Source organism: Corella eumyota, chromosome 5 (assembly GCF_963082875.1).
Source record: "Corella eumyota chromosome 5, kaCorEumy4.1, whole genome shotgun sequence".
NCBI lineage: Eukaryota > Metazoa > Chordata > Ascidiacea > Phlebobranchia > Corellidae > Corella > Corella eumyota.
The window spans coordinates 6,645,967-6,668,589 of record NC_137494.1 but is presented as its reverse complement, the minus strand read 5'-3'; the positions used below and the strand labels follow the sequence as shown (position 1 = coordinate 6,668,589).

The 22,623-nt window shown below is 29.6% G+C and overlaps 8 protein-coding genes and 1 long non-coding RNA gene across 10 annotated transcripts; 6 read left to right on the top strand and 3 right to left on the bottom strand.

The window, feature by feature from the left end:
- Positions 1–1,553: 1,553 nt before the first annotated feature.
- Positions 1,554–2,759, top strand: LOC145753281 (uncharacterized). The gene is made up of 4 exons (XM_082569692.1): positions 1,554–1,748; positions 1,812–1,951; positions 2,204–2,395; positions 2,519–2,759. The coding sequence occupies exons 1-4, from the start codon at positions 1,636–1,638 to the stop codon at positions 2,734–2,736; spliced, it is 663 nt and encodes a 220-aa protein (XP_082425818.1). The 5' UTR covers positions 1,554–1,635; the 3' UTR covers positions 2,737–2,759.
- A 2,062-nt stretch (positions 2,760–4,821) lies between these two features.
- LOC145753127 (uncharacterized) lies at positions 4,822–8,205 on the bottom strand. Its single transcript, XR_014283821.1, has 9 exons — positions 8,074–8,205; positions 7,735–7,820; positions 7,349–7,486; positions 6,890–6,967; positions 6,593–6,809; positions 6,354–6,506; positions 5,652–5,740; positions 5,377–5,544; positions 4,822–4,952 (listed from the first exon to the last, which is right to left on the bottom strand). It is a non-coding gene; the product is annotated as an uncharacterized LOC145753127 (long non-coding RNA).
- A 1,242-nt stretch (positions 8,206–9,447) lies between these two features.
- LOC145753950 (E3 ubiquitin-protein ligase RNF180-like) lies at positions 9,448–11,017 on the top strand. Its single transcript, XM_082570500.1, has 3 exons — positions 9,448–9,670; positions 9,745–9,836; positions 9,921–11,017. Exons 1-3 carry the CDS (start codon positions 9,589–9,591, stop codon positions 10,125–10,127), a joined length of 381 nt encoding a protein of 126 aa, XP_082426626.1. The 5' UTR covers positions 9,448–9,588; the 3' UTR covers positions 10,128–11,017.
- On the bottom strand, positions 10,484–11,434 carry LOC145753951 (small ribosomal subunit protein uS10-like). The gene is made up of 2 exons (XM_082570501.1): positions 11,223–11,434; positions 10,484–10,779 (listed from the first exon to the last, which is right to left on the bottom strand). Exons 1-2 carry the CDS (start codon positions 11,328–11,330, stop codon positions 10,522–10,524), a joined length of 366 nt encoding a protein of 121 aa, XP_082426627.1. The 5' UTR covers positions 11,331–11,434; the 3' UTR covers positions 10,484–10,521.
- Positions 11,435–11,925: 491 nt separating this feature from the next.
- Positions 11,926–13,540, top strand: LOC145752695 (uncharacterized). The gene has a single exon (XM_082569017.1). The coding sequence runs from the start codon at positions 12,098–12,100 to the stop codon at positions 12,824–12,826; it is 729 nt and encodes a 242-aa protein (XP_082425143.1). The 5' UTR covers positions 11,926–12,097; the 3' UTR covers positions 12,827–13,540.
- Positions 13,541–13,592: 52 nt separating this feature from the next.
- On the top strand, positions 13,593–16,006 carry LOC145752697 (ADP-ribosylation factor-like protein 15). The gene is made up of 5 exons (XM_082569019.1): positions 13,593–13,731; positions 13,966–14,107; positions 14,260–14,319; positions 14,396–14,604; positions 15,171–16,006. The coding sequence occupies exons 1-5, from the start codon at positions 13,678–13,680 to the stop codon at positions 15,357–15,359; spliced, it is 654 nt and encodes a 217-aa protein (XP_082425145.1). The 5' UTR covers positions 13,593–13,677; the 3' UTR covers positions 15,360–16,006.
- Positions 15,981–18,247, bottom strand: LOC145752699 (NADH dehydrogenase [ubiquinone] iron-sulfur protein 4, mitochondrial-like). The gene is made up of 5 exons (XM_082569021.1): positions 18,033–18,247; positions 17,417–17,588; positions 16,824–16,996; positions 16,347–16,426; positions 15,981–16,159 (listed from the first exon to the last, which is right to left on the bottom strand). Exons 1-5 carry the CDS (start codon positions 18,086–18,088, stop codon positions 16,056–16,058), a joined length of 585 nt encoding a protein of 194 aa, XP_082425147.1. The 5' UTR covers positions 18,089–18,247; the 3' UTR covers positions 15,981–16,055.
- A 370-nt stretch (positions 18,248–18,617) lies between these two features.
- On the top strand, positions 18,618–19,542 carry LOC145752309 (adenosine 5'-monophosphoramidase HINT3-like). The gene has a single exon (XM_082568572.1). It carries the CDS (start codon positions 18,770–18,772, stop codon positions 19,235–19,237), a length of 468 nt encoding a protein of 155 aa, XP_082424698.1. The 5' UTR covers positions 18,618–18,769; the 3' UTR covers positions 19,238–19,542.
- A 3-nt stretch (positions 19,543–19,545) lies between these two features.
- On the top strand, positions 19,546–22,508 carry LOC145752307 (phosphorylated adapter RNA export protein-like). 2 transcript variants are annotated; one of them, XM_082568571.1, is made up of 7 exons: positions 19,546–19,871; positions 20,197–20,287; positions 20,623–20,695; positions 20,897–21,071; positions 21,259–21,382; positions 21,809–21,889; positions 21,996–22,508. In XM_082568571.1, the coding sequence occupies exons 1-7, from the start codon at positions 19,561–19,563 to the stop codon at positions 22,281–22,283; spliced, it is 1,143 nt and encodes a 380-aa protein (XP_082424697.1). In that variant the 5' UTR covers positions 19,546–19,560; the 3' UTR covers positions 22,284–22,508. The 2 variants fall into 2 exon arrangements, with proteins under 2 accessions (XP_082424697.1, XP_082424696.1); XM_082568570.1 differs by having other exon boundaries at positions 20,623–20,713.
- Positions 22,509–22,623: the final 115 nt, after the last annotated feature.

Below are 22,623 nucleotides of genomic sequence, written 5' to 3'. Positions count from 1 at the left end.
CCAAAGCGTTTTACGCTTTCCTTCAATTTCCCTGCCCTCATTTTCAGGCGACCCTCTAACAACTGTTGGTAAAATATTCAACTGTGGGAGTTTAATGCTTTCTCATGCTTGAAAGATTTCATAGCGCTCTGGTTTCTGTCAAATAGCGTCCTGTTCGCTCTCATTGTTGAAGTAAAAGTATTAGTAAATGAAAAATATGTTTATGAGTTAAGCAAAAAAATTAATTATCGATACCTTGCTTTCAAATTTTGTTTATTTGTGTATAATGACATTTAAACTCTATAAACGGGCTTAAGTATTAGATTTAGGTTGTTAATTACTCAAAAATTAGGATTGATAATTTGCTTTTAAATTTAGTTGGGTTATATCTTGCGATATTAATGCGTGTTTGTTTATTAAAACTTTAAAAAAAAATTATATTTAATTTAGATTTATTTAAAACATTGTAATGTATTTTTAAAAAGGATCCAACGATTTCGAACAATATTTTGTTTTTTCTAGATAAATCTAGTTTGTCTTCATAAACATGTTTGTTAAGTCCATTTATATGAAACTGATTTATATTTTCTCAATAATTTTAAATACAATTTCACACTCGGTTGGACACCATTAGCCGCTATTGTGCGCTTCTTTTTGGATCGCCTTATCGCCTGGTCATTTCAAGTTTTTCCCTTTTTTTTCAGCGTTCTTAGTCACGTGATTTGTGTTTCGCCTTTTTTGTCTTTATTTGTATCGTAACTTGGAATAATTTTGGAACTCTACTTTTAGTACGTCATATATTTAGAATACGATTCGCCCTGTTCTAACAATTCATAAATGGTCTTTAGTTAGTTTTTGTTAAAAGTAATATTGATTTGTAAGTGTTAAGCCAGTATTGTTTTTGTTAATTGTTTTTCTTGTGTACTGAATATTGAATACATTGTAGAGTATTTCAATTGTTGTATCAGTCGAGTTAGACAGTTGCAATTCTGGGCCCATTATCGGTATTATTTTTATATTAACTGAGATCAATCTGTGATCAAGGGGCGTATTTTATTCTCCGATCAACCTATTGTTGGTCACGTGGGGTATAGTTAGACAAACCCTACAATGTTCTTTTACAAACTTTTCTAACAAAAACTTTTTCCTTGAAAAACTACTTGACAAAGCTCTCAACGGTCATAAAAAAAAGAGAATTGTGTATTTAGTTGGTTGGGCAATTTTATATTTTTTAGTTATTTTCGATTTTTAAACAATAATTTTAGATGCCTAGTTACATAAACGTTTATGTCTTATGACTAATTCCAGTTAAATACTTTATTATTTCACTACACAGTATTCAAATTTAATGTTTACTTTGGAAGTTAGACGTCCTTTTATATCACTTAAGTCATAGAAAATGAACGACTCAATCTTTTTTAAATATTTTACATCTAAAACCGCAACGAAACCACGAAACTCTTTTCTTGTTATCCAAGGGGAGTTACAGCCGGTCTTTGTGGTTTAACGAATTTGGCATGTAAAAAAAATATTACTAGAAATACAATTGAATTCTTTGTTTCAAGAGCAAGTAAACCAAGTTTAGAACGCTATTGAATTTGTCTACGAATAATAACTATTATTAGTTTTAAGAAGGCTATTAAGTGAAAAGTAGTAATGACAAAGGTAAACAAGATGGGCTGCGTTTTTTTATTTCTTTCGTGCCTCCAATTTGTATTTATTGTTTACGCGTTGGCATCGCCGCAATTTATTACTGGAAACTTTACAGCGTAAGTTAAAATTGCTTAGTGTTTAATACGATTTGTAGCAATTTGTAACACAATTTGTTACAGGGAGAGAGTCACTGAGTTTGCAAACCCGGTTGATACACTGCTAGAGAACACCACCATACAGCCAGAAGATTACATAGATGCAGCCATCGGAATTTTTAAAACTGTTGTTAACGGAACCACTGAACAAGACAATAGAGAAGGTTGGTTAAGCTATTTAAAAATAAATATTGTTATTTTTTACTTAAAACTACCCGCCCTTAACATATTGTAGCATTTGTAACCTGGAATTGAGTTTTTCAGTTTTGGCTGTTATGAAGTATTATTGCAAAAGTCATTTTGGCGATTGTTCTTTTGCTTAGCAAAATTTGATAAAATTTTTAATAGCATGAAAGCAGTATAAATCAAACCAAACCGTCTGCTTTTATAAAATTCGTCATTGTTTCGATTTGCAGGTCTCAAGGTTGTCCTTGGATTTCTGATTCTGTCTGTATTCCATTCAGTTTTAAACGTGCTATATAGTTTTAACATCGCTTTTCCGAAATGTTTCACTTGCTGCTGCGAAGGCGGCTGCGACAAATGCTGCGAATATGTGAGGAAATTAGCAAAACAAGTGAGAAAGCTGGCCAAAAATAGTTTTACAACAGGTATCTATGAAATAAAAACAACATAACCTTGCAATTTTTAAGGTACTGTGTAGAAATTATATAAACACAAAGCTTAAATTAAAGTAAAAAATCTTAATGATTTATAACACTCTCTTAATTTAGGTATCGACACTTTTCTTGTAACCGTCCTTTTCGATTTTACGGCGGAAGATTTGTTTAATATAACTGATTATGGAGCAAGTTTTGTCGTACTTGTTTTATCTGTAATCACCAGCGCTGTTCAAGGAGGCCTTGCAATTTTTCATGCAAATTGCATGAGTGAAAAAAAGAATTCCGAAGATGGTAACCGCGCTCCAGACATAAGTTTAGGAGCAATGTAAACAAAAGTTCTTGAAGCTTCAGATATGTGCCTAACTTTTTCCTGTGATAAAAACATTGTTGTTGTTGTTATTGTATTAATGTCGTTCTTGCTTTGTAGCTCCTATACAACTGAATTATTGTTAAACAACACCATGGTTGGTTATGTAAATATATCTTGAATTTTACGCGCAGTGAAATAATAAAAGCTTACGTCATACTTTACTATGTGGTGCAATAAAAGTTATAAAATTCCTTACTATGAAAAAAATAATATTTTACAGCTTTTACTAAATTAATTTTAATGTTTAACGTTGTTAAATTTGACATTTAATTAAAATCAATACTTTTAATAACAGGTCGTGTGAAGCGCTATGTTTAATTTTAAGAAAAACTTGATTTCTCAATACAGAAATATTTTTATAATCATTTTTTAAACCATAAAAGTTTAATTGGTTGCCTCAGAAGAAACTATGGGTTAGGTTTTAAAGTTCCGATTTAATACAATTTATTTTGAGCTAAGATTAAAAAAGCATTTAAATATTTAAAAAATGTTGAATAAAACGTTTAAAATAAAACAACAAATGCAACAAACCTTTATTAATGGAAACACTGACAATGTGGGGTCCCAAAAAATAGCAATGTCTAAATAAGCCAGTTTTTCTATCTGCAACTTGTTCCAATGGGGTATTGTGACGTCACAATTAAAAATTATCCTCAATGAAATTTTACGTGTAAGGACTTTTAAAGGTCACGAAACATGGCGGGAATTTTTTATTTGAAATATTTTTTTATTAAAATACGGTAGATAACAACTGCTGACATATTAATGTATCCTTGCGCAGGTAAATTAAAATATGGCTTAAAGTAATTTGGTTAAATATTGATCGACTGGCTTTTTCTTATTGCAGGGTCAAAAAGCGCGCAGTAAATGTTATGCTAACGTAAATGCAAGCAACAATCGTCTTTTAACTTCACAGGTTTATTATTTAAATCAATTACGCTTATTATAAATCTTGGAATAAATATGAATAACATTATTTGCAATTTTTGTTCATTGGCTTTCAATTCACGATCATCTATGTATCGGCACATTAAAAAGTTTCACCAAAGGGTATGATATAATTTCTAAATAAAGTTTAAATTAACTGATTAACTAAAATTAATGTATTTTACATTTAGGAGTTAATGAAAACAACCATTTTAAAAAAGAAACACACAGGATTTAAATGTAAAGAGTGTCCTGCTGTTTTTAATGCCAACCGGAACCTTACAGCTCACATAAAATTAAAACATAAACAATTAGTAAGTTTTGTTAGCTTGGTAACTAGTTTTGGCAACAATTTAAAATATAACAAACCAAAAATTAAATATAAATTAAATGTTGTTTTAGTTACACCGAATTCAATGCAACCAATGCAAAAATTTTTATAAAAACGAATTGGAATTAAAAAACCATTTTATTGAAATTCATCAAAAATCAAAGGTAACAGTACCCTACAATATTAAATTTAAAAAATATAATACTACCATTTATTGATTAGCAGAAATTGGTTTTGCATAAAAACATGCACTGCATGGAACCTTGTTGCAAAAAGAAAGATTTAAACCATAAAGATTTATTGTTACATTTACAAAATACACACAATATAACATTTCAAACAGTCACACAAACTTTCAATTCAATGCAAGGTATGTATCAAACTAATGGAAGGTATGTATGTATTTTAAACTTTATTACTTACCTTGCTTTAAGATTTTGAAACCTGGAGGCAGGAGTTGGAGGAAACAACAAAATCCCACTTTATATTTCACAACTCCTGGAAAACAAAAGCTGGAAATAAAATAAAAAAGTTTAAATGTAATAGATCTAAGCAATATTTAAAAAATAACCAAAACAGAATTCGTCAGGAAAAAATACAGGGTTCCTGCAAACTTTCACAAGATTGTGTTGCAAACATCAAAATTATTATATATTCAACTGGTATCGTAAAATCCTTCGCATTACTTAATCACTATGGTCACAAAATGAGCTTAGGCCATATACCCCTTTCAAAAAAAGATAGAATATTTATTAAAGGTAAATTAATTCTTTGTTTAAGTATGAGGAAATATTGTTAGTTTTACTAAATTACCCATTATAAGGAAATATTGTTAGTTTTACTAAATTACCCATAAATACAGTTATGCATTTAATTGCTGTTGTCCAAAAGAATCTCTCAACATTGTGTTTTACCATCTAAAATAAAATTTTAGGTAAAATTTCAATGGGAGTCTATAAAAAAAAGAATTTTAAGAGATATCAGGGAAAATGTCGCACAATCGTTTAAAAGAGTTCATTTAGTTACCAGAAAAGATTTACACAACATAAGTCAGACACTGGGAATGGATAGATCGAGAAGGAGCAATAATGATTGTGAAAGTGTGGATGTTCTAATAGAAGAAATGAGAAAAAGGACTAATGTGAGTTAGTTTTAAACTCAGACGTACAGTTAATCCAACAAAAAGCAGTGGAAAATAGTTAAGTTAGAAGTTAGTTTTAAAAAGTTAGAAGTTAGTTTTACTTATTACAGGTTGAAATTCTAATGTACAAAAAACAAGGTAGTAGGTATGCCAATAAAATGTTAAACTGCAATGATTTTGCTGTTGCATTTTCTACTCACCACATGTTAACAATGCTAAATCAATTTGGAAATAAAGTTATTTGCATCGACTCCACACATGGCACAACAGGATACGACTTTAAATTAACAACCGTACTTATTGTGGATGATTATGGAGCTGGTGCTCCTGTTGCGTGGCTTCTAAGCAATAAGGAGAGTAGTTGCGTTCTAGAACCATTTTTTAAGGGTTTAAAAAGTTCATTCATAAAGTTATTTAATAAATTTCCAAACACAAAATATTTCATGTCGGACAAAGCACCCCAATTTTATACTACCTGGTGCAGAGTATTCGACCATCATCCCCAAAAACTTCTTTGTGCATGGCATGTTCATAAAGATTGGGTAGGAAAGCTGAGTACAATATCTGTAAGTAGAACTAAATTTTATAACTATTTAAATTAAAAAGCACTGTAATTTATGATATATATTACCCACAAAAAATGTTTTTTGTTTAGGATAAAGAAATTAGACAACAAACCTATAATAAACTATTGTCTGTAAGTCAATGCACAGACAATGTTATGGCTCAAGAAATGGTTAAGTCCCTTAATAAAAGCTTAATTAATGAAAAGTCTACAGAAAAGTTTGGAAAATATTTTGAAAAGGAGTGGTTACCAATATTTGATCAGTGGGCAGCTTGTTCAAGACAAATGTCAGCAATTAATACAAACATGTATTTAGAAGCCTTTCATCGTGTTTTTAAATACAACTACCTAGGTGGTAAATGCAACAAAAGAGTAGATAGGTAATTATTACACAAAAAAATTACAACAAAAATATTTTAACTATTCACCCTGGTTACTTATTTTGTTTAGATGTCTTCAAGCACTTATAGATTTTAGTGATGACATGGTTTTCAAACGGTTAACACAACTCGAAAAACAAAAGAAAGGTTGGCGACAACAAAAATCTTATGAAAGACACCAATCAGCTCTTAAACTTAGTTCAAAATTAATTAAAAAAACAAATAAAAATACCTGGATAGTGCTAAGTTGTACCAGGCAAATTTTTTACACAGTCACACAAATTCAGGCAACTTGCACCATCTGCAGTCAAATGTGCAACAATTGTAAATGTTGCATTCACCAACATGACTGCACTTGTCTTGACAGGGGAGTACGCGGTATTTGCTGCAAACATATACATGCAGTGTGTATTTTAGAAAATAAAGAAAAAACACCAAACTCATTAAACAATAATCAAGAAAAAAAGTTACCGAATCCTAGTCAGGTTTCCTCTTTTAATGGAACTTCTGAAACAGCCCTGGAAACTTCAAAATTTTTATGCACCTCGCTACATGGTATTTTGGCCAGCAAATACATACCTGTAGAAATTCACAATCAAATAATATCAAAGCTCAAGTCTTGCATAGCCCTTGCAGAACTTCAGCCGGAGCAACCAAATTTTATTTCATCTTGCAACAATGCCTCAACCTTAAAAAATATCAACCGTCAAAGAAAATTTAAAAAGACAACAAAAAGTAAACCAAACTTATGCAACAAAACAACATTACCTGATATTGATGCAATTCAAAACAAGTTACTCACAACTTCCAAAACAATTTTATCAGGGCAAAATGAACACTCATATTCTGCAAGAATTACAGGTATAATATTATATAAATAGATGTACACAATTTTTTTATTGCTATAATTTATCCAAAAAAAACAATATTTAAGATATTAGTACATGCAGGTTTTAACCGCTTCGCTACACCTAAAAATCTTTTTTTTTCTTTTTAAACCTCCTTTTCCTGTAAAACCTCCTCTTTAAATAACCAAAAAAAACAATATATATATTAGATAATAATACATAAATGTGTTAAGGATTTGCTCAAAATATAAGCAAAAATGACCACATAACAAATGAAAACCAGAATGATAATCCTCCTTACAAATTTTCCAGTAAGTATACTTTTTTTACATACTTAACTACAGGTGTAATAAAAGAATTATATATATAATATACTTACAGGTATCGAAAAGCTTTGGCACTCTAATCATGAAAACAGATTGGAAGTGATAGCAAATAAAGTCATGGTTAATAAAGAATCAATGTGCATGTTGAATGGAAAAAATTGGTTGGATGATACAGTCAGTTAAATAAAATTCTATTAAAATAAATAACTTATCTGAATTAATTTTACTTTAGTAAATACAAATTCTTTTAGGTAATGGATGCTTTTATCACTGTCATTACAAACAACAACCAAGTACTTTCTTGGGAACCACTTTCAACTCTGTACGCAACAATGTGGTTTAATGATGGAAAAATAAGTGGATTTCAAAATCACAAATTTGTAAGATTTCCATAAAAAAAATTAACCATAATACATCCAAAAAAATTTGTTATATTTACTCATTTAGGTTCGCTCAATGAAAACAAATATAATTTCTCCTATCAATGTTCACAATAATCATTGGATTTTAATGGCAAGTAGTGCTCTAAAAATAATAAATAGAAGCAGAATTTTAGAAATATCATTTATTACTTTCATTTTATAAAAAAAGGTTGCTAGGAAAGAGACTCAAAATTTGTTGATATACGATCCACAAGGAAAGGAAGCAGATTACATACCAATTATTTTTCGTAACTTTAGGTTAGTTGAAAGAATACAATTTATTATGTATATATATATATAATTTAAAATTTTATTTTTAGTAAATTTTGGTCTATCTACAAAAATGATAACACTACCTGGTCGCCATCATTTTACCCACATTATAATCAAGAAGATGGTTACAACTGCGGACCACTGACACTTATGGTAAAAATTCTTGTTAAGTCACCTTTTTAAATCTTAATGACATTTTATGTTTTAGACTGCATACTACATCACCCTGGGAGGCAATACTGCAAATTTGTTAACAGATGAAATATCGTGTCAAAAATATAGAAAATTTATTGGAGACAGTCTTTTAAATTTTACAGGTAATGCAAAATGCAAAACTTTAAATTTCATTTAGTAAATATATATTGAAAACTGTAATTAAAAATAAGGATTTTTAGATGCAAAAGAGTTATTGAAAATTTGTGTTTTATGTTCCTCTTTTATCAAGGAATTAAACAGTGAGGTAAAATATTAAATTTAATAACTATCTATTTTGATCAATAAATAAATATATACCTACAATATATGTTCTTATCCTAAATTTGTTAAGGTGGTTTGCGCTGCATGTGGTCGACCCTTTCATGTAGACTGTGCAATGCAACAAAATCTCAGCCTATGTAATTGTAAATACTGTAAGTTTGTTATAAGGCTAACAATTTTTTTTACAATGAATGTTACCATAATAGATGTAAAATATTAACAGGTGCCTAAACTTTGAAAAAAATTGGGATGTCCTTTGAAGATTTGAAAACAGCGCATTAACCTAGCTGGGGACTAATTGTTTCTTGAATTTGTTAAATTTGATGTTTTATAACTTACCAAAATTTTTTTTTAAAAAGAATAATATTTATATATAGTGTTTAAAAAACAATAATCGTAAAATAAATATATTTTAATAGCTATAGTGTCTAGTTTAGCCTACCTTTTCTATCAGTTTAGAAACTTTAGAGTCAACAGTATCTTCAAGAAGTTGCCTTTGACTTGACAATTAATAACTATTACAAAAAACATTTAATTATTTGTTACCAAATATAATATAACCTACTGCAAAGTAGGCTGTTTTAATTAATGTACTAAATATGTATGTAGTTAAAACTTTATGATCAAAGCAGACAATTTTTTTTGTTTTTTTACTTATTTAAACAGGCTGACAGACAGACAGGCAATTCCTTAACAAAATTTAAAAGATATTTGTCAATTTTTAACAAGTATGTGGCTAGAATCCGTAATTTTATTCATCAAATAATTATTTAAAATTTCTTACCTTATAATAAAGAAAAAATCATAGCCGCATTTGACTAGCGCACATGTTAAAAAGAAGTACCCACAATTCCTAACAACACACCATCGAAAATTTCATTGAGGACAACTTTTAATTGTGACGTCACAATACCCCATTGGAACAAGTTGCAGAAAAAAAACTGGCTTATTTAGACGCATGTCCAAAAAATTGGAAACACTGGCAATATGGAGTTCAACATTTTTTAAAAGAAAACAATAATACGATGTTAACTTAAAGTTTATAAGGTGCAAAATAAAAAAATAAAAAATTTAGCCCTAATCGCCAATAGGCGATAAGTTTACTATTATTCTACAAAATCATGATAACTAAATGCAAAAAATGTCGTCATATTTTGACGGATTCTCCATGTTTATTAGATGACAATGGCATTCCATTACCGGGTAAATAAACAAATAGTATACGTAAATTTTAAACAATGTTTTTACTGTAAAACTAAAAAATATGATTAAACTAGGTAAAGAAAAAAGTTCAACCCAACCCAAAGAAAATATGTTATTTATTAACTATGATCTTGCCCCAGATTGGATAAAAAAATCTTTAAATGATGTAAGGATATCAAACATTTATAATTTGGGCTTATAATTTAATGGCCAATTTAACAAAACTAAATCGTTTTAATGAAAATATTAGGGAGAGTGGAAGCAAGGAAAATTAGATTGTCCAAAGTGCGAATCTAGGGTCGGAAATTTTAATTTTGTTCAACCATACAAAAACAATGTTTCCCATAAAATTTCACCTTCGGTATGGCTTATAAAATCCAAAGTGGATGTGCCAATTGTTCCTAAGGTGTTACTTCAAAAAGCAGAGTCCAATGTTTTAACAGAAAATAAAACTTAGGTTAATCATCTTGAAATTTTGTTTCCAAACAAAAAGGTTGGTCTTTTGATAAAATGTAAAAAAAATGCTTTCATAAAAGTTTATCCAATATCGTGTTGTATCTTTTTCTTTGTGTCTGTTGATACATGCAAAAAACTATGTATTCTATTCTTCAGTTTAATTATTAAACCTTCATTCTTACCTGCCAAAAATTTGAACTCATTTTTTAAGACACTGTAAATTACACCCCGAGTATACACAAATATACATTACAGGGCGTTACTATATAAATCTAAAAACGTTCCTTAAATAATTTTTTTTAAACCACACTATGATTAACATAATTTTTTTCGTAACTCCATAAAGTAACACACAAATATTAGACGTTTAATTTTTATTTATTTTCATAAATAATTTAAACATCTGCAATGGTGACTTCGACCTCTACACCAGGTTCAATGCTGATGGAGGTAATCTGCTTAACCACTTCGGATGGACTGTGAAGATCAATCAAACGCTTGTGAATCCTCATCTGGTAGCGATCCCAGGTTTTTGAACCTTCACCACAAGGGGTCTTTCTGCAAGTGATGCGGAGGACCTTTGTTGGCATGCGAACTGGTCCCTTTACACGGAGTTGTTTGTCCTTTGCTCCTTTAATCAAGTCGCTGCAAACCTTAGTTTAAAAAAATTAATTATATTAATTTATATTTTAAAATACATACATGTTACTAATGATTAAACCCTTGGTAAATAGGAGTATACAATTATTGTTAAAATATTACAACTTTAAAATAAATTGTCTATTGTAACATCAGCTTGTTTTTAGATCTCATTCCTGTATGTTTGAAAAATGTGTTGCCTAATTTGTAACAATTAAATAAAAAATTTCTGAACGTTTTATTTAACACAACGATCTTGAAATGTAAAAGATTGACAAAAAAACAATAATTAGAAAAAAAGGAAAAAAATGGTAAAGAATTCAATTAAAGGTGGTTATAAACTTCTTAATTCGCGAAAAAATAATTTAATAACTTACTTGTTAATGCGCAAAAATTTGATTTACAAAAGTCGTTTAAGTTGCTATATTAAAAAAGTTGGAAGTTTGTACACGCTTACCTTTTCCAAGCTTTGGACGTTCCTTGAAGTCAAAGTAATTCGGATCTTATGAATTGGAGCTTCGACTTCACCCTGTGGAACCTTTCCGACATCTTTGTATGCACTCATGATGATATTTTAAGAGAAGGCCGACGTAATCTTGAAAATTTTCACAAGAACAGCGGTGAGCCTGCTTAGCAAAACACCGGTTTCGAGAAAAAGAACGCACGAGTAAAATTTTAACCAACGCTTAGTTAGCGCTCCATGTGGCTAAGGTCTTCATTTTTATAATAGTTATTTATCTAAACATTAATAGTTATTTGTAAAAAGTCAAAATACAAAATCTTTTTAAGTAATTTTTAATATAAAATTTATGAATTAATTTAATCGTTTGTCGTTGGAATGATTTCAATGTCGATTGACCTTCTGCGCATGTGCGAAAACGAACGTTTCGAAAGCTTGAAAGCCGAAAAAAATGGCTGGAACTCACCAAAATGCTACAGAGATTTGTAATTTAATATTATTGACTAAAGACAATTGTTTCCATGTTTTAGGATTATTATTAAAATTATAGTTTTCTAAAATTTTAAAATGATAAACCCTTTAAAATTGGACACTAAGATATATTTATCCTCGTCTGCTAGTCGTTTTGTTTATAAAAACAAAAATTAAGGATGAACTTAAAACTGTTTGGTTGTTGTAATAGTAAAGATAAGAGGCTTTGTTGCAAGAAACGAAAAAAATTGTTTTGCTTTATTTTTTAAATTAAATATGTCATTTTTTTTAAATGTAGATTGGTGTTTTATAAGTTTTAGATTCTAGCAATCCAGTCAGCTAGTCCGTTTGCCTTCTGGCTGTGTTGAGCTGTCAAGTGTTTCGCATTTATATCAAGTACAATGGATTTCGAATTAACACTTTTTGAGTGTCATGTTTGCCAAAAAACCTTTTCATCAGAGGAACATTTGCGAAACCACATGGCTCAACACCCATCAGTTGAAATGGGCTACAACTGCGGCATATGCGATAAAACTTTTACAAGAAAATCAAGTTTGCAACAACATTTGCAAGTTCACAATGAAGACAGACCCTACAAGTGTTCCATTTGTGAAAAATCATATCGATTGAAGAGTGCTTTGCAACGTCATCTTCTTGCTCATGAGTCAAGTGATGCCAAGCCATTAAAATGCTCGATTTGTGGAAAGGGATTTGCATTTAAACTTAACCTCAAAAGACATGTGATGGCCCATTCAGGAGAGAAGCCGTTTAAATGTCATGTATGTGGAAAATCTTTTGATCAGTCCGGCAATCTTCTTACCCACTCCAAAATCCACACTGGAGAGAAGCCATACAAATGTGAAATATGTGGAAAAGAGTTTGCAATTAATGGTAACAGGCAACGGCACCAGCGAGGCCATAGTGGTGAGAAGCCCTATGTTTGTGCCATTTGCGGCCGGGCCTTTGCTCGTAATGCTAACCTGCATCGACATTGGAATACACACTTGGATACAGAAAAACCTTTTAGTGGAATATGTGAAATTATTTCCGAAATCCCGCCAGAAATTCCACCATCTGAGATTGAGGCTGAAATCGATGATGTTGGAATTCAACTTGAAGTGATAGAATAAACTTAAAACATATCTCGCCATACTTGAATAGTTAAATTGATCGTTGTAAATACTAGTTTGTATGTAGCTAAATATGGTGTAAATATTTATCTCTGGCATTTTATTATTGGATTTAGTACTTTTACAGCTTATTGTTGAGCAGAATGCTAGGTTGTAAATCATATTCTAATCCCTAATCTAGAAAAAAATGGATGTACTTGAAATAATAATCAATGCATGTAAACAAGATGTAATCAATACTAAATAATGTTTTAAAATTCTTGCTAAAACAAAATTAAGTTTTTATTTTTTTATCTTTGTAGCATGCATTACAAATTTTATAATTTTGAGTTTGTATTGGAAAAATCCTTTTTTTTAGTTAAATTGATAATTAAGTTTTGTGGCCAATGTGAATGCCAATACCAGATGTCAAAAATCTAAATTTGATTTAAATTATAGATCAGTAATAAATGTACCAGACAGTTTTTTCAGTTTACCGGCAGCCTTGTAAAATGTAAACAATTTCTATTGCTCTGTTGGGAAAATGGATTTAATTACGTTTTATTTTATGTGGAAGCTAACCTAATATGTATAGATTTATTGGTGGGTTTCCGTATTATGAATAATGTTGTACATAAATTGTAAATGTGATGTTATTTTTTGTTGTTGGAAAAACCAAACGTTTTATTTTGGAGTGTCCAATTTTTGTGTTAAATTGCGCCTTGATATTTTTAGGTTTAATTTTTGAAAAGTGATCACAAATGAACAAAAAGTGGTTGTTTTTTAAATACTTAATAAAAATTACTTTTAAAAGTAAATTCAAATATTTTTTAAATCAAATTATTACCTGAAGAAGAGAAGAGAACAAAGTTATGTGCAATATGTTTCAAGCCTGTTTGGAAGTTTGTGGAGCATGCTGTGGTGAGGTAAATTACTCTATTATCATTATTTTATATTAAATTTTAAAAACAGTTGGTTAAATGAAGAATAAAATGTTTAAGGTTAACTAATAGTTAAGTTACATTGTTGTTTCACTTGGATTAAATATTTCTTAATAAAATGAGGTCTATTTGGAAAATCCTATTGGGCAATAGCTGTTTAGCTGAAAAAAATTTACAATTATGTTTGTAATTTATTTATTTTTTTGATTAAACTTGCAGTTATGTCCCTGTTGTAAGAAGAATGTACCTCCTGAAATGCCAACCTTTAATGTTACTTGTGTTGGGGTTACAAACTCAGGCAAAACAACCTTAATTAGTGTTTTAAACAATGAAATTACTGACGTTATTGTGCCAACGATAGGTAAATTTTAAAAAAATTGTTAACTTGCAACAGTATTTTTTCTACCTATAAATTTTTTTTATTTAATCTTGTTTTATAATTTAGATTCATCACCTATAAAATAATTAAAAATTAAATATTATTAAAAAGTCTGTTTTATTATTTGTTCAAAGGTTTTATCATTAAAGAAATCAAAATTCCATTTGCCAAATTAAGGATTAAGGAACTAGGAGGTAAGCCCCTTAACTATTCAACACCTTTGCGGATTTTCCATAGCTTAACATATACATTTTGTGGATTTTTTACAAGGTGGAAACTCGATAAGGCAACATTGGGGAAACTATTTCGGGCAGGAAAGTGGATTAATATTTGTCATCGATGGACTGTGTGACCACGAATGCTTGGAAATCACGAGGCAGGAAATTCAGAAAATTTTAGCACTTGAACATTTTCAGGATAAACCCTGGCTTATATTGTGTAATAAACAAGATGTGGAAGGTGCTTCTACAGCACAAAAGGTCTGTTTTCTTTATGTTTTAACTTTAAACCAATGTAGACACTTAAAAAACTATTAAGATAAAAACAGTTTGGTATAACTGCATAGAGCAGTGTTTCTCAACCCCGAGTCCGCAGACCTGTGAAATGACCTGGATGAGTCCGCAAGCATAGTTGCTTAAGGAATTATTATTCAGCCATTATAAGTAGTCAGTGCATACTATATTACAAATAAAATGCGGAATACAGTAGAATTCTCTTAATACACACTGTATTTAATTTTCATATTTTAATAATACCGTATTTAATATCCTTATTTTGTGAAATACAGTGCTTGTGTTTAAAGCTTATTTAGAAAAAACAATGCCATTTATTTTCGGTAGAAGGCTATTAAACTATCTTATTTTTATACCCATGGCTTAAGTCTGCGTATATTTTAGCCTACTTGAAAATAGTCCATTGGCTAAAAAGGTTGAGAACCACTGGCATAGAGTATAAGCACTGTATAAAAATATAAATTTTAAAACAATTGTAAATTTGAAAAAAGTTAAGCAAGCAGGTAAATTGTAATTACTTTTGATTGTTTTAGGTGATAGAAGAATTAAAACTGCGCGAAGCTATGAATGATAATCCAAACATCATAGTTAAATCATGTTCAAAAACAAACAAGGACGAACTTCACACGATTTTTGAAAATTTTGGCGAAATATTGTATCGTTATGCTTCCGAACAAGAACCAGGAAGATATCCACCCTTAAGGATAAATCCAGTTATTTAAAAACTTGATTTTAAACAGTGTTTAATTCTTTTACATTCTTTCCTAAAAGCAAGTGTCTTACTTTGTTTTACCTTTTTTTTATTTGGTACTGCTTGCTACCTTGGTGCTTAATTATGTTATAATGGTGGTCATATTGTTGACTACCATATTTGCAAAACTGCTTATATTATAATATATTAAATATTGCCATTCCTGTTTAAAATATGTTTTCTTGGTATTAGATTCCCTTAAGTGTTTAAAAATTTCTATACCACTGTGCAGTGTGCAATTAAAACTTAGCAGTTATTTTTAATAAACCTAGTACTGCCTACTACAAGTATTATCTCTTTACTGTCTTGTATTATAAATATGCTAAGATTCTTGCAAGCAGACTCTTGCTCACATTAGTATTATGTTTTTTTGTGTTAGTTATTGTTGTTTTTGTAAGTATATATTGTAAAATGTTTGTTATCTTTTTGTTGTCTAAAAGTTCATTATTTGTTATTAACATGACTTTTTTATTATTAACTTTCGTTTTTTTTAAGTTGTATTTGTAGACTAACTTATATAATGTATATTTTTAACTAAAAATTTTTATCTAAAATAATATATTATTTTGGTCTTGTTCAAAATAAACCACTTTTCCTAGAACAAACCCTGTTGTTTTTGTCGATTGTATTAAATATATTTTGAAGTTCACTACAAAATAAAAGAAAACTACTTCATGGACCTCCTCGTGCGTTTGTTCCAAGCAAAGTTTATGGCATAAGATTTTGGTTGCATCTTTTTCTCCCTTGCTTCATCCACAAAGCAAGTCCAACCTTAAAAAATAATAATACGAATTATTAAAATTTTAAAAAAGGTTTGATAATTTATCCATTTATTTTAACTTTTTTACACTTATTCGCACATAAAATCAAAACACCAGATAATAAAAGTTTTTGTTATAAGTTTGCTTTTTTTTAACATTTAAAAATAATATTAACCCCTTTTTTTATATGCACTTACCTTGTTTTTCAGTAAAAGCAATAGCATCCTCTTTTGTTTTAAATGCTAAAGTTACAGCAACGTTGGATAGTGGATCAGCACTAAATATATTACAATAGTTTAAAGATTATATACTTTTTTATGTACATATCTTTATCCCCGATGTGGGAAAGTCGAATGCACGACCTAAACATAGAGTAACAAGTGTTACCCCAACCCAGTCTCGAGTTGTGGCAGTTTGGGATATTATAGATTATAATTGCCCAATTATTATGCTGCTGATTAAGTGCTGGCTCAGCAGGAGTTCATACCATTTATAGCGCCTTACTTAGAGGCACTACATCATGAGACCAGTGGTGATTGAACCCAAAACCTTATGTGGTGTAGCAAGTATTCTTACCACACTGCTGGTATATGAGCCTATAATGTACAAATTGTCTTAAATGTTTTCATTTAAAATAACCTATGACAAAATTGTTTTTTTAGCTAATATTTTACTTTGAAGTCCAGCCCATTGTTGGGTTTTCCCATCTCTCCCTTGTGTCAAATTCAATTTTCCAGATCTTTGCGTTTTGAGCCCCTGACTGCATGGCATTCTTGGTTGGTCGATATATTCGAACTCTTCTGGAAACTACATGCTCATCGGGCACTCCAGTTAACATTGCAGCATCCTAAATAAACAATAAAATTAATAGTTAAGGGAATTAGAAATTAAAGAGGGTTTTAATTTAGGATAGTACTAACATATCAAATCTTAATAACTGCACTAAAATAGTTGAAATATTTGCAAAAACAACCTTCAATTAACTTAATATACAGCTAAGTGCAATAGCAAATCAATGTTTTAGTACTGTTGAAAAGCAACCAATTTTTTTTAAATTGGTTGGATTACTGTTAAAGCCATTTACAGTATTACATAAGATTTTTTTATTTTTTTTTATTTTGGTTTTATTTTTATTTTGATCATCAAACAAATAAAAACTCTCCTAAGTTTGACAAAAAAAATGTAATTATCAATCCGTGCATTTAAATTAAATACAAAGGTTTTAAAACTACCAAACAAAGTTGTTTGTAAAAAAATTTTTTTTTACTTGTGTTGTTGTGGGAATTTGTAGTTGAATTGACTTTTCTGTTATATCAGGAGACACTTCTCCTCCCTTTTTATATAACTTGGCATATTGATTCTTGCGAAATTCTACTGTCTTTTCAACAGCACCGGCAGTATGAATTTTTAGGTTATTAGGTGCTGTTGTAGAAATGCATCTAAAACAAAAAAATAACTTCAAAGTTAGTAAATGGCATGTAAAATCAAATACCGTTTATTAAAGTTAAATTTTAGGGTATATATTTATTTTTTTTTTCGTATATATCTTTATCCTCAATCTGGGAAGGTCGAATGCAGGACTTAAACATAGAGTAACATTAGTTACTCCGACCCAGTCTCGAGTTGCCTTTGGCAATTTGGGATATTATAGACTATGATTGCCCGATAATTATGCTGCTGATTAAGTGCTAGCTCAGCAGGGGTTTATACTTTTTATAGCACCTTACTCAAGGCCGCTACAGCATGAAATCAGTGGGGATTGAACGCACGACCTTATGGTGGTACCACTACACTATGCTGCCGGTACATATTTTATGAGTATGTCACATATTATATTTTATAGTTAAAAAAGGATCATACCATTTAAAAAACAAAGCTTATACCTGTTAAATCCATGTCTAATTTGTGAGCTTAAGACAAGTTTACATGTTGCTTGCATTGTCTCTTTTTTAGAATTTCCTAAAACCCAATACTGTAAACATCAAACAAGGTTTATTTGAAACGATAAATTAACGTTAATAGGGGTTTACTAAATACCAAAAACGTTGAATAAAATAAAAAAAGCGTCTCAAACCTACAAATATTTAACAAGTATTAATAGTTTATTGTTTATTATAAAAATAAGTTTTATTTTATTTCTATTTTTTATTTGGTAACAACTTTTCGGTAGACACTTTTCCTGATGGAACTTTTGATTTTTTAAGGTTAAGCAACAGGCAGACAGGGGTTGCAGATTTGTACAGTTACAAGAAAAAAAAAAAAAAAAATCCAAACTTATTTAAATATAGCAACGTGTTCATTATTTATCTGGTTTATCTTAAGTTTAAGCTAGTTTTTTTAAACGTTTAAACGTTTTTTTATTTGCGAATTGTTATTTTAGGCAAACGTTTGTCTAGTTTATTATACCTCAGCAATTAGGTTTACGTTAATTTATTTAGTTTTTCCTTAAATTTTCGGTTAGTTATTGTAACTACAAATCTATTTTTTATCAACCAGCGTTACTACTAACAGACTAACAACTAAGCATACTTAAAAACTAACAGATAAAAAAACTTTACCATCTGACCTTTCACCAGTCACCAATAGACCAAATCACCTACTGGCTACTGAAATAAAAAATATGGGCCAGTCTCAGTCTTCTAAATGTATATTTTGTGAGATTGCCAATGAAGGATCTGAAATCAAAGATGGCAAATCAAGAGTTTTGGCAGAAAATGACAAGTTTGCAATCTTTTGTGACATTAAACCGGCAGCAAAGCATCATTACTTGGTTGTACCAAAAACTCATATTTCAAACCCCAAAACATTACACACAGAAGACCATATTTATACAATTGAAGGATTATATGAATTTGCAAAGGATTATTGCATTTCCATTGGAGTTGATTGTCATAATGATGTGCTGTTCGGTTTTCATTGGCCTCCATTAATTAGTATGGAGCATCTACATCTTCATATCATCTCACCTGCTTCGGAAATGTCTTTTGTTCATTTCCTAATGTTTAAAAAAGATTCTAGATATTTTATTCATCCAGACGCTTTAGTAGACTGGATCAAGAAAAAGTCAAATATAGAAGACAAAAATTAAATTTAGTTTTTTGTTAGTAGAACTTTGCATAGAGATGTATATAGGAATAGAACAATTATTTGTTTTTGTTGGTTTATGTGTTCTCAAATCTATTAAATGTGCAATATGTAAAAATAAATAAAGTGTTTTAATGTTTTTTTATATAATAGGATGCTATTTTTTATGTTGCACTTTGTTTTTATTTTATGTTAATTTTATTGTGTTAGTAATTTTGTAGTGGTACTGTGAAACCTTAAATGTTTTTATTATGCATTGTAGTTGATTTTTTTATTTTTAAAGATTTTAAATTTTTGTTTTTAAACAGACCTAGATTTTTTTTTTAAATGGCGACAACCGAGTCGTTTAGATTATCCAAAAACAAATCTTACGATTCAAGCTCAGAGGAAGAAGGGCAACTCTCAAGCGACGGTAACTCCTCTGCTGACGAAATATGTCATCGAAAAAGAACAAAAACGAATGATTTTATGGACGATGTGTCTCCACCTAGTTCTTTTCAACCTATATCGACGAGTTTGCCAAAGAATGTACCCACAAGAAAGCAGAATAATATTTGGGGGTCTGTTATAGCTGACCAGTCCACCAATGAGATTTCAGCAAGTCTAGGAGTTGTTGGAATGAAAAATTTTATGTCCAGGTAAAGATTGTAAATTTTAAAACAATTATGTATAAATTTTGTGCTTTATGTTGCAGTACTCTAATAGGTCATTTCAAATTTAAATACTCAAAATGAAAGTCTTATATACCCATACTCATAATGATTTGTTGCACAACAGTTGAATGAAACGTCAATAAAAAATTCTGTAAATAATTTGGGATTTTTTATAATGTAGAGGCTATTAATATTCTATTTAAATGTATTATTAGATTGTACTTTTTGCTGTATTGTTTTTTATGAATGGTTGTATATTTAAATTAAATACTTTTTTTAAAGTTTAAAAATATTTGAACTATGTTTTTAGAGGACCTGAATCATTTTCCTTAGAACTTGCTTATAAAGATCAAAATATTGACAAATCTTCAAGTGACTCTGAGGAAGTCATTGATGATCAGGTATAACTTAGCAGTTTTTAATTATATTTCTTACCTTTGAAAACTTTAAAATTATTCAATTTAATTATTTCTAACTTTATCAAATAAGTTTTGTTTAACATAAACATATTCTCTGAATTATTAATGAAGTTTGGTACCAATTGTGGAAAATTATCATACACTAGTATATGTTGTAACCTACTTGCACCAGTTATGTGATGGTAATAAGCTAATTAAATAAAAATGCAGCCCACAAGGCCTCACTCAACTAGTTTTATAAAAGTGGCCTAAAACTAAATATTATAGGCTACTAAAATACCAACTTTTTAATTTTTTTTTTATTAAAATGTTTTTAGCAAGAAAGTCTTGATCAAGAAATTGAAAATTATTTGATTGACAGACATCACAGAAATAAATATTATGTTAAAAGTGAAAATAAATCTACAGGTAATTCAAAAGTTTATAAATTTTTTTAAACATCATAAAGTACACTTTATAAATCTGGAATTCTAATATAGTAAAAATTAATTTAGAATCATATTTTTTGTCATAATTAATATTTTTTAAAGAAAAAGTTTTTTTTTTATTTTTTATGATTAGTTTCTAATTTCATAAATTTTTGTTATTAAGCTATCACTCCTACAAATAATTTAAAAAGAAAGCGACAAAAAAGAAAAAAGAAACCAATTGTTAAGCCTGGTCAGGTGCCCAGGTATGCCCCAGGTCAAAAAGTGACCCTGAATAAAAAAGTTGATATTTATCCGAGCGATTCAGAAGAGAAGGTGGCAGAAGAAATCGCATTCAGGTGACAACATTAACTTGTATTTAAAAAAAGTAATAATGACTTTTTTGTTAAATAAAGTTTTTTTTTTGGTGACTATGTAAAAGATAATTAACCATCTAGTGTCTAGAATATTTTATGTCTGATGTTGAATATTTTAATATTTTGTCTATTTTGCAACCAAAAAATAAACTTTTTTTAATTTGTTAAGGTTATGGGAGAAAAAGAAGGATTTAATTCGAAATCTAGTCTCCGCAATTGGAGTGGAAAAATCCATATTTTTATACTGTAAAACTGAGGGAATAGAAGCAAGTGGAGGCCTTATGACATTAAACGTAACTTATTTGTTTATTATTATTTTTTTTTGTTTTTAAACAGATTTACAATAAGGCTACAAAACAAGCCCGAAAAAGCTGGAAGCAAGAGGTCATGAGTTTGGTCCCCACTGCTCACATGCTGTAGCGCCCCTAAGTTGATCAGCAAATTAATTATCTTGCAATTCTATTTTAAAATATCTCAAACTGCCAAAGGCAACTTGTGACTAGGTCAGGGTAACTGATGTTACTTTATGTTTACGTTGTGAAGACGACCTTCCAAAATCTAGGATAAAGAAAAAATACCTTAATCTAGACATGGGTAACAAAAATAAAATTTTAGTTATCATGTAGAAATGTCATTTAAAGGCTAAAGTATAGAATAAAATATTAAAGGTTCTGTTATTAAGTAAATTATTTTTAACATTGTTTTCAATTTTTATTCAGGGTAATAGAAGAAGAACTCCTGGAGGAACATTTCTTCATCTTTTAAGAAACTCTTCAGACGTAGACCAAGACTTAGTTAATGTAAGTCCTTGATCTAAACTTTTTTTTTATATTTAACATGAATTAATTGACAGAGAACTTACGTACGCAACTAATCACATTTTAAATTTATTCGAAAAACCGTTAGAAAATTTTTGAAGTCGAGTCTTTTCGCGAAAAAGAGCAGTGGGCTTTGTCGAAAAAATCGAACAGCAAAGATCAGCCTTCCACCGGCGTTATAGACGTAGGGGAAACACCCCGCAACAGTCCTTTAATGAAGGACCGCATGGACACTACTACTGGTAATACTGCGGAAGAGAATAATACTGTAGACTGCCAAATGGAACAAACGCCATCTGAAAACAATATAGCTGCCAACGAATTAAACGATTTAAGCGACGGTGAGATTAAGAGCGATAATGAGACTTTTGGATAATATTTATTTTTTTATGTGTTTAAATCAAAAAAAGTTCTATTAAGCAATTGTGATTCCTATGTTGTTTATGATTACATTACACCGTCTAAAGTTCAATCTCTTAAAGTGCTACTGTAATTTAACTTGGCCTGCTGTACTTACAACTAGGCCAGTCATAATTCAAAATACTGTTTTTATTATTTTTTTAAATTTTTGTTAATGTGTCGTAATAAATATTAACTTACAGTCAAATACTTTTTTTAAACTAAGATACAGGAACCATATTTTACATAGCATTTTTTTTCGCTATTAAATAACGAATGGGTGGAAAGGGGTCTATAAGCACTTGACTTTGCTACGG

What these genes read in the sequence shown, in the direction of transcription:
- LOC145753281 (XM_082569692.1), top strand. Translation starts at nt 1,636, where the DNA reads ATGACAAAGGTAAACAAGATGGGCTGCGTTTTTTTATTTCTTTCGTGC. An exon ending in ATTACTGGAAACTTTACAGC is followed by an intron (nt 1,749 to 1,811) that starts GTAAGTTAAAAT and finishes AATTTGTTACAG; the next exon opens with GGAGAGAGTCACTGAGTTTG. An exon ending in CAAAAATAGTTTTACAACAG is followed by an intron (nt 2,396 to 2,518) that starts GTATCTATGAAA and finishes CTCTTAATTTAG; the next exon opens with GTATCGACACTTTTCTTGTA.
- LOC145753950 (XM_082570500.1), top strand. Translation starts at nt 9,589, where the DNA reads ATGATAACTAAATGCAAAAAATGTCGTCATATTTTGACGGATTCTCCA. An exon ending in CAATGGCATTCCATTACCGG is followed by an intron (nt 9,671 to 9,744) that starts GTAAATAAACAA and finishes TGATTAAACTAG; the next exon opens with GTAAAGAAAAAAGTTCAACC. An exon ending in TAAAAAAATCTTTAAATGAT is followed by an intron (nt 9,837 to 9,920) that starts GTAAGGATATCA and finishes TGAAAATATTAG; the next exon opens with GGAGAGTGGAAGCAAGGAAA.
- LOC145753951 (XM_082570501.1), bottom strand. Translation starts at nt 11,330, where the DNA reads ATGAGTGCATACAAAGATGTCGGAAAGGTTCCACAGGGTGAAGTCGAA. An exon ending in ACGTCCAAAGCTTGGAAAAG is followed by an intron (nt 10,780 to 11,222) that starts GTAAGCGTGTAC and finishes TTTTAAACTAAG; the next exon opens with GTTTGCAGCGACTTGATTAA.
- LOC145752695 (XM_082569017.1), top strand. Translation starts at nt 12,098, where the DNA reads ATGGATTTCGAATTAACACTTTTTGAGTGTCATGTTTGCCAAAAAACC.
- LOC145752697 (XM_082569019.1), top strand. Translation starts at nt 13,678, where the DNA reads ATGTGCAATATGTTTCAAGCCTGTTTGGAAGTTTGTGGAGCATGCTGT. An exon ending in GTGGAGCATGCTGTGGTGAG is followed by an intron (nt 13,732 to 13,965) that starts GTAAATTACTCT and finishes TTAAACTTGCAG; the next exon opens with TTATGTCCCTGTTGTAAGAA. An exon ending in CGTTATTGTGCCAACGATAG is followed by an intron (nt 14,108 to 14,259) that starts GTAAATTTTAAA and finishes ATTTGTTCAAAG; the next exon opens with GTTTTATCATTAAAGAAATC.
- LOC145752699 (XM_082569021.1), bottom strand. Translation starts at nt 18,088, where the DNA reads ATGCAAGCAACATGTAAACTTGTCTTAAGCTCACAAATTAGACATGGA. An exon ending in ATTAGACATGGATTTAACAG is followed by an intron (nt 17,589 to 18,032) that starts GTATAAGCTTTG and finishes TTTTTGTTTTAG; the next exon opens with ATGCATTTCTACAACAGCAC. An exon ending in ACAATGGGCTGGACTTCAAA is followed by an intron (nt 16,427 to 16,823) that starts GTAAAATATTAG and finishes TAATATATTTAG; the next exon opens with TGCTGATCCACTATCCAACG.
- LOC145752309 (XM_082568572.1), top strand. Translation starts at nt 18,770, where the DNA reads ATGGGCCAGTCTCAGTCTTCTAAATGTATATTTTGTGAGATTGCCAAT.
- LOC145752307 (XM_082568570.1), top strand. Translation starts at nt 19,561, where the DNA reads ATGGCGACAACCGAGTCGTTTAGATTATCCAAAAACAAATCTTACGAT. An exon ending in AAGTGAAAATAAATCTACAG is followed by an intron (nt 20,714 to 20,896) that starts GTAATTCAAAAG and finishes TTTGTTATTAAG; the next exon opens with CTATCACTCCTACAAATAAT. An exon ending in TAGACCAAGACTTAGTTAAT is followed by an intron (nt 21,890 to 21,995) that starts GTAAGTCCTTGA and finishes AAAAACCGTTAG; the next exon opens with AAAATTTTTGAAGTCGAGTC.